At 37.5% G+C, this 7,658-nt stretch overlaps 3 protein-coding genes across 5 annotated transcripts; 1 reads left to right on the top strand and 2 right to left on the bottom strand.

The window, feature by feature from the left end:
• Positions 1-379: 379 nt before the first annotated feature.
• On the bottom strand, positions 380-2,271 carry LOC119077141. Of its 3 annotated transcripts, XM_037184324.1 has the most exons (3): positions 920-2,271; positions 854-868; positions 380-749 (listed from the first exon to the last, which is right to left on the bottom strand). In XM_037184324.1, the coding sequence occupies exons 1-3, from the start codon at positions 2,073-2,075 to the stop codon at positions 691-693; spliced, it is 1,230 nt and encodes a 409-aa protein (XP_037040219.1). In that variant the 5' UTR covers positions 2,076-2,271; the 3' UTR covers positions 380-690. The 3 variants fall into 3 exon arrangements, with proteins under 3 accessions (XP_037040219.1, XP_037040217.1, XP_037040216.1); XM_037184322.1 differs by having other exon boundaries at positions 380-748; positions 853-2,271; XM_037184321.1 differs by having other exon boundaries at positions 380-868.
• Positions 2,272-3,013: 742 nt separating this feature from the next.
• LOC119077145 (bifunctional nitrilase/nitrile hydratase NIT4-like) lies at positions 3,014-4,182 on the top strand. The gene is made up of 2 exons (XM_037184330.1): positions 3,014-3,627; positions 3,691-4,182. The coding sequence occupies exons 1-2, from the start codon at positions 3,081-3,083 to the stop codon at positions 4,128-4,130; spliced, it is 987 nt and encodes a 328-aa protein (XP_037040225.1). The 5' UTR covers positions 3,014-3,080; the 3' UTR covers positions 4,131-4,182.
• Positions 4,183-4,961: 779 nt separating this feature from the next.
• LOC119075570 lies at positions 4,962-6,032 on the bottom strand. Its single transcript, XM_037182038.1, has one exon. It carries the CDS (start codon positions 5,916-5,918, stop codon positions 4,962-4,964), a length of 957 nt encoding a protein of 318 aa, XP_037037933.1. The 5' UTR covers positions 5,919-6,032.
• Between the last annotated feature and the right edge of the window lie 1,626 nt (positions 6,033-7,658).

Genomic DNA, 7,658 nt, shown 5'->3' with positions numbered 1-7,658 from the left:
AGTCGACGATCTTACCACTGCTATAATTTGTTCCTAATGGCTTATTTTGAACATTTGTTTCAAAGAAACTACTTCCCCGTGGGATTAGAATGGGCATTAAAATGCAAATTACCAGATGGCAAGATCGGCAGCTCAAATTTCACTATTTTTTTCATGATTTGTATACTCTTCTGTAATTTTACTTCCATTTTTTTTTATAAGCATTTAACCATTTAAATTCAAAAATTTCTCTCTTCCCATGTAAGTGTAGATTAGTTGACCACTAAAATTGGTTTTCTTTCCAATTTCGAACTTGAATTTCTCTATTTATTCGATTTTCTTCATTGCATAAAACGTTATACCTAACACAAGTCCTATGGTGGTATATTATTGTTTAAGGAATATCGGTTTCTCAGGTTCAATTATTTTATGTCGAATCAAAAGACTGTTGTTTATAGATCAACGTTATAATATGAACTAAATTGCACAGTACAATGCTTGACATTACATAATTTAGAAACTTAATTGACTGTGCCAACTATTAAGATAAACAAAAGTTCAGATTGGTCTGAACATACTCCCGGCCAAGACATTATAAATCGTCTTCAAATAAAACTAACACAAAAAATTCAAAATGAAATGAAATTGGCTCGGAAGATAAAATGAATGAAACGGAAAAATTTACTCAAAAATAAACTCAAATTCAAATCCTCATCGGTCAGGCTGCACATTGGTCTCGAAATAAATGCGCACTCGATTTGACAAAAAAGAATTGTCAGCTCCTTAAACGTGAGATGTGACGACCCAACAATTTGTTTGAGGTGAAACTTCATTGATTGCACTGCTGCTTCCCAAATTCCTCCGAAATTACTTGCTGTTGTAGGATTGAATTCCCAATCGACGCCGTCGTTGGTAAATAAAGCGACTATTTCGTCCATTTGTTCTCTCAGTGCGCTCTGCTGTGCCTTAGAAAGCTCTGTTATCCAGTCCACAAAATTCGCAGCATTTTTGTTGTACATAATGGCAGGTTTTGCCCGACGACTGATGAATCTCTTGGATAATCGTTTTCGGATACCATGGAGCGCTTCATTCTCCAGCGAACGATGTTGAAGACTACTCATGTTCCATAAACAAGTCGAGAAACATTCCGCTAATTGTTCACACATTGATACTCCATTGACTGTCTGCAATTGACCACAATAATACGAAGAAACGGCAGTTGGAACAATTACTGCAAGATGAATAAATCCAGCTGATCTGTCAGCCTTGCAACTTCCGACTCGTTCGGCCTTTGACACGCTTAAAGACGAACTGGAATGATTGCTTGATCCGTTATGAGACGCCGAAACCAATGCTCGAAATGAAACTTTAATCGAACAAACGATTGAAATGTGGAATACTCGATGATGTTTGACTATTGAAACACATAAAGTCAAAATTGTAAATTCCGGTTTTCGCTGTACGGATTGCAGTTGACCAAAATTGAAACCATAAAATGACCACTGCTCTACTCCATTGATTGTCTTTGGTAGACGATTATTGCACACGATAACTTTGAAACAAAGAAATGGTGACGTCAACCAAGCTGTACTGGCATACACTAATTGCATAGTGATACTCGAATGCACCAATTTGTAGTCGAAAATCAGCTTCTCTGTCATTATTGAACACTGAAAGACAGTAGAGCACGAAGCCAATCCATGAGCCACTACATGAAACTGCAATTCGATGATTATTTTCGAAGCGTGTATTTGAGACAACGTGGATCTTTTGTTAACCAGCGACCTTTTGTTTCCATCCACGTTTTTCTCACAAATGAACATTGAGAGAATGGGCACAAATCGTAAAACTTCCAACTCGCTGAACACTTGACTCTTTAAATCGTATCTTTTCGATGAAACAACTAGAACCATTTGATTCTTTTCACAAACATACAAATTTGAATGATTCACAAAAATGTCTATTGTCTTAGAACGCGATTGTTCGCACTTGTCGGAACATAAACTTTCATCGACCGATAATTTGATAAAAAAACAGCCGATTTCTCTCACAACTACAACGCGAATTAAATAAACAAACGGTTGAGCAACCGACATCCCGGTTGAGCCCCCAAATGTTTAAGGAATATCGGTTTCTCAGGTTCAATTATTTTATGTCGAATCAAAAGACTGTTGTTTATAGATCAACGTTATAATATGAACTAAATTGCACAGTACAATGCTTGACATTACATAATTTAGAAACTTAATTGACTGTGCCAACTATTAAGATAAACAAAAGTTCAGATTGGTCTGAACAATTATCGCACTAGATGTCTTGCTAACCAAGGCTACGATTCTTGTTTCATCAATAACTAATATACATATTTGAGCAATTTTTTTCGCTCGGGTAACGAAACGGTAGCTTACTCAACTATTTATCTAATTTAATTCAATAAGATAGATTGCTTGTACAAAAATAGACCGCTTCTTTATCAATTCTTCAGCTCAATTTATCAATTCACTAGCTGGGTGTTAGTGTTCTGTTGATAAAACCGAAAAAAAAAAATAATTCACTCGGCCGATGTGAATAATATTCGTACGATAGTCGGAGCCGCAGTGTAGTACACAAGTTTAATGTGACTTATCAAACGCGAAGAGGAGGCCTTATTTGGGATGGTTTTCTTAAACTTTCTTGTCCTTGTCTTTTCCTTTGTTGCCCAAAAGGCTTGCTGGGTTATTAACGTGTGACATTTTTGACATCTCAAACGTACTTGAAGATGATCTGTAGACTGTTATGATCAGAGCGAAAGGTCCGAAGATCAGGTAATTATAACTTGTCTTGGGGTGCTTGTCGGCCTTACATCCGTCAAAATTACGTTTTGAATGTCAAACGAAAATCGTCACAAATAATATGATAGTCAATGTATAACGCTTCAAAGTATAAATTAGATCCACTCCAATCGTGAAACTGAAACCTTTATATCCTCTCAAAATGATCTTGAGAGTCATTTTAAAAGTTATGAACGAATGAATATACCTCGCAGTCATTGAGATAACCTTCGGTCAGTTGGTTAGTTAAAGAAATTTTGCTGAAAATAATTTTTTGTAGTGCCATTCAAAATGAGTGAAAAAGGTGTAACAAAGGTAGCTGTCGTTCAAGCTGCTTCGGCAATTTTCAACATTGAGAAAACAATGGAGAAAGTTGTTAAACTAGCTAAAGATGCAGCCGATGCTGGAGCTAAACTTGTTCTATTCCCTGAAGCCTTTCTGTCCGGCTACCCTCATTTCCTAGATTTTGGCAAGCCAGGCGCTACAAACTCCAAAGCACGCGACACATTCAAAAGATATTTTGAAAGTTCTGTCGATGTGCCTGGACCAATAGTGACACAGTTGGCCAACATTGCGAAAGAGAATAAAATTTTCATGGTTGTTGGTGCCATTGAACGAGCTCTGTCCACACTGTATTGTGTGACGTTATTTTTCAATGACGAAGGCCAATTTTTGGGAAAACATCGAAAACTTGTTCCAACAACAGCTGAGCGATTAGTTTGGGGACGTGGCGATGGATCCACTTTACCGGTGTTTGATTGGCCGATGGGAAAAGTGGGTGCCGTTATTTGCTGGGAAAATTATATGCCTTTGGTCAGAATGACTATGTATTCGAAAGGTATCGTGTTAGGTTCTAGAGTTCGTATCATGAATGAAAAAGCAATTCGAAATTTCTTTTCAGGAATTCAAATTTATTTGGCACCTAATGCTGACGACACGGACGGATGGCTGCATTCAATGCAACACATTGCACTTGAAGGGCGTTGCTTCGTTTTGGCATGCAATCAATTCATTCGAAAGAGTGACTATCCGGCAGACCTAGTCGGAAAGGTCGACTGTGAAAATGACATTGTCTGTCGTGGAGGCAGTGTAATTGTGAATCCGCTCGGTGAAATTTTGGCCGGACCAAACTACACCAGTGAAGAAATTTTGTATGCCACCATTGACATAGGCGATGTCATCAAGGGGAAGTTTGATTTAGACACAGTCGGTCACTACTCACGACCGGACATATTTGCACTGACGGTGAACGAAAAAGAGCAAGCTAACGTGACAATCAACAGGGCACAGAGTGAAGATTCAGTTCAGACTAGCCTGAAAAATATAAATTTGAGTCAATAGAGCAAATGTCCATGTATTATAATGCGACAAATAAACAAATGATTTATTTGAACCCGTTTTCTATTTTATTTTTAAGCGTCTGCGTAACGCGTTCCGTGACACACCACTTTTCATACTAACAAATTTACCACAGTGTTAACGGAGAGCAATTTCGGACCAGTTTATTTTACGTAGTGACTATTCGCCCGTACGGTCGATTAGCATTCTTATAATTTTTATTTTTTTTATTTTTATATTCTAAACCAACGGCAATATATGCTAACTGGCTGGCGACAATGAATACATACAATAACGCCGCGTCATATCAACTCAAAATACATAAGGCGGCAAAATGTTAAACTAAACTCAATGTTGCCGCTGAAGCAGAAACCGGAGGCAGTATGTTGGCCCAGTCGACCCGTCGGAGCTTCCATACGCCTTCGTCGTTAATACCAGGATGTAGGCCAGTCTCAGTCAAAGCTAGGGCGTCATGATCGCATCCGGTCGACGACAATTTGAATTCCTTTGTTTTCGTGCGCAGACCGCGGACATTCTGATACAAAATTGAAGTGTGACGACGGTGCTTCGATGCATTCGTTGATAAAACAACATTCGGCGAAAGTTCGGACGGCTGATGAAGTGTATCAGTCACATGATGGTTAATAGGTGGACAGATTACTATGCGCGATCTGTTATCGGTTGTCGATGAATTCTCAGGTCCTGGTTCAGGACTAGCGTCACAGGTGTCAAACGAATCGGTGGGTAGCACAGGTGATAAAACAGTGACGAATTTATCCTGGTTGTCAATTAGACCACTGAGAGTGGTAGCGTCAATAAAATCTTGGCTGGACATTATTCGGTCAGTTCGGACACTTTCGCAGGATCCATTTCCGATTCTGACATTTCCTCGTTTATACACATCGTGGAGGCTGGAGACGTTGAATGATCGTTTGGGGCTTGCGTGCTGACAATAGAATCTTGGCGTTGTTGGCTCATTGTTCGTTTCTCTAAAAAATGGTTCATCGATGTAGCATTCTTATTCTGGTACTTGAACATATATTCACGGATTCTAACACTATTTGGCCATGTTTCAGGTGACATAAGAGCATTGAAATTTCTTTCAGGCGCTGATACTCTATATTGCAGTGCGTTGATTCTCGTTGATTTACTGTTGACAGGTGTGACACGAATCGATTCCATTGCAACGTTTAACTCCGCTGCTATATATGACGTTAAGTATTCAGCAGTGATGTTATGTGCAATATTCGAAACAACAACACTTTTACGGCGTTCGCTATTTCTCACGACGTTGTCCATAGAAGAATCGACAGCAGCAATGGATCTGTCTCTCATGTTAGATCCCAAAATTATTCTCTTTTGTGGCAATGAATTCTCGTCAGATTCATCGCGTTGTCGCTTTTTGTTGTTTTTCGATCCACTCCCTTGTACTGATAATAGACTTGACACGTTTGACGATTCATTCGGATTGCTCCGGCTGGTTATATTTGCAACAAGGTTTTCTGATATTATCCTAAATCCGTTCGTGAAGTCGCTCAAATTAGAGGCTAATGACTGAGTCAGATGGTCCATCGAGTGTTTCAAATTGTTGATTGAAGATGAAACATCCATTCGGTCATTGTTACACGTATGACAATACCAATGTACATTTGGGTTTCCCACAATTGCGTTAAGCGTCGACTTATTTACACCGGCACATTTCATGTGGAAATGTTGATTGCACAATCCATCGCATTTTATGAATTCGGTATTCAAAATCGGTTCCGTACAGGTTTTACATAACGATGCCATGACGACGATTTGTAGGTTATGTCACGAACGATGATTATTCCAATGATTATCGGTGAATTCGTAGGGGTACACAGTACACTCCAACGGATGTACAACAAGAGTCGTGATACTAAGTGATACTACCACTACGACTAACAATTAAGTTTAAAAGTATCGAGTTTTTGACTAAAAATAGCAGAGAAAAAAAACGCTCAACAACGACACGTAAAACGTCAATCAATGTACTGAATAATACTGAGACTATTCCTCCGTACGGTCGGTTAGTATGCCTATAATACTAAAACTATTCGCACGTACGGACGAATAGTCTACTTATACTACTGACGCTATTCGCCCGTACGGGCGACTAGCATCTACCTTTATTTTAACGTGTTAGACTTAAAATACGGGAAATCATAGAAGGACAGCTTATAAATTTTGAGATGTAAAAAGACTTCAGTGATTATCACATTAACCTTTCATGTCACCAGAATTAACTATTTGAAATGCTAACATTTCGTAAAACAAATTGCTCATAGCAAAAATGATGATGAATAGTGCAGAAACCTATGTGTTCTAAACTTGCGTTTAATTATCTTAAGTGACAAAATCGTAAGAGCATTACGAAACAATAATCCATTAATCTTTTAAGAACCATAACATAAGATAAAAACCATTAAATTATTTACTTTATGAATTAAATACAAAAAAGTTTTTAACACCATCCATCGGCCCATATATGCTGCACGCTGTTCAAACGTAAATAGCATTTTCATTAATAATTTAATTTTACCCAGCTATGTTATAAGACATTAATAGATACACAACAGAAAAAATGAAATAAAATAAGGTTTTCATGGACGTTTAATGAAAGCTCTTTACTTTGTTCTCTATGTGTACAAGTTCACGTACAACTCACTTTCTGTTCATGTTCATATCAACACTTATATACTGATTCTCCTTTTTCGTTCCATATAATACGAACCAACATAAACTTTCATACAGAAAACAAAGGATGGTCCATGTACAGTATACGCTCAGAATTCACTTAACTTTTCTATATTAAAAATCACATAAAATGAAGAAAAAAAGGAAAATGCAACGTAATTCCATTTGAATGTGCAGAAAGAATTTTGTTTGTGGAGTTACTCTATGTTTTTATATTAAAACCCATGAAATCCTTGACATTTAAAAGCATTGCATAAATTAAACTACGGTAACTGAAATGTATATATTGCACTTTGTTATGAAAGTGGGTGGGTGGTGGGCATTGTTCCGCTCATCAATTACGTCTCAAGGAAACTGTCATGGTAGTATATAAAATTGCTGTTTGTTTTCGTTAAAATGATCATTTGGTTGATTATTTAAAATCTCTCATCTACATCTTTTGAAGAGTAAGCAAGAATGTGGTGTTGGAATCTAGCAAAGCAAAGTAAAAAATGTCTTTATAAAATTGCCATCTGCTATCGTTAAGATAAGTGGTGATGTGGGCCAGGGATCCCAGGGATGGATAACGAAATATAAGTTAATATTGATAAGATGAAGTAAAAGATTAAGATGCGAAATATAAGTTTACCAAGCCAAGTAACATAATTTGATTATGATCTTGCTGTCCTATTCACATTTCCTTGGAATAGAGATAATACCACAAGAATATATAGTAAAAGAAGGGATGTCTCCTTTGAGCCTGTCTTACAAAAAAGACACGATCTGAATAAGAAATCTCTGCAAATTAGAGATTGTCTATGTGTAAACCGCATT

The sequence above is a fragment of the Bradysia coprophila genome, unplaced genomic scaffold (genome assembly GCF_014529535.1).
Source record: "Bradysia coprophila strain Holo2 unplaced genomic scaffold, BU_Bcop_v1 contig_232, whole genome shotgun sequence".
Classification (NCBI taxonomy): domain Eukaryota; kingdom Metazoa; phylum Arthropoda; class Insecta; order Diptera; family Sciaridae; genus Bradysia; species Bradysia coprophila.
The sequence above is the reverse complement of the archived record's forward strand: the minus strand, read 5'-3'. Positions and strand labels throughout refer to the sequence as shown.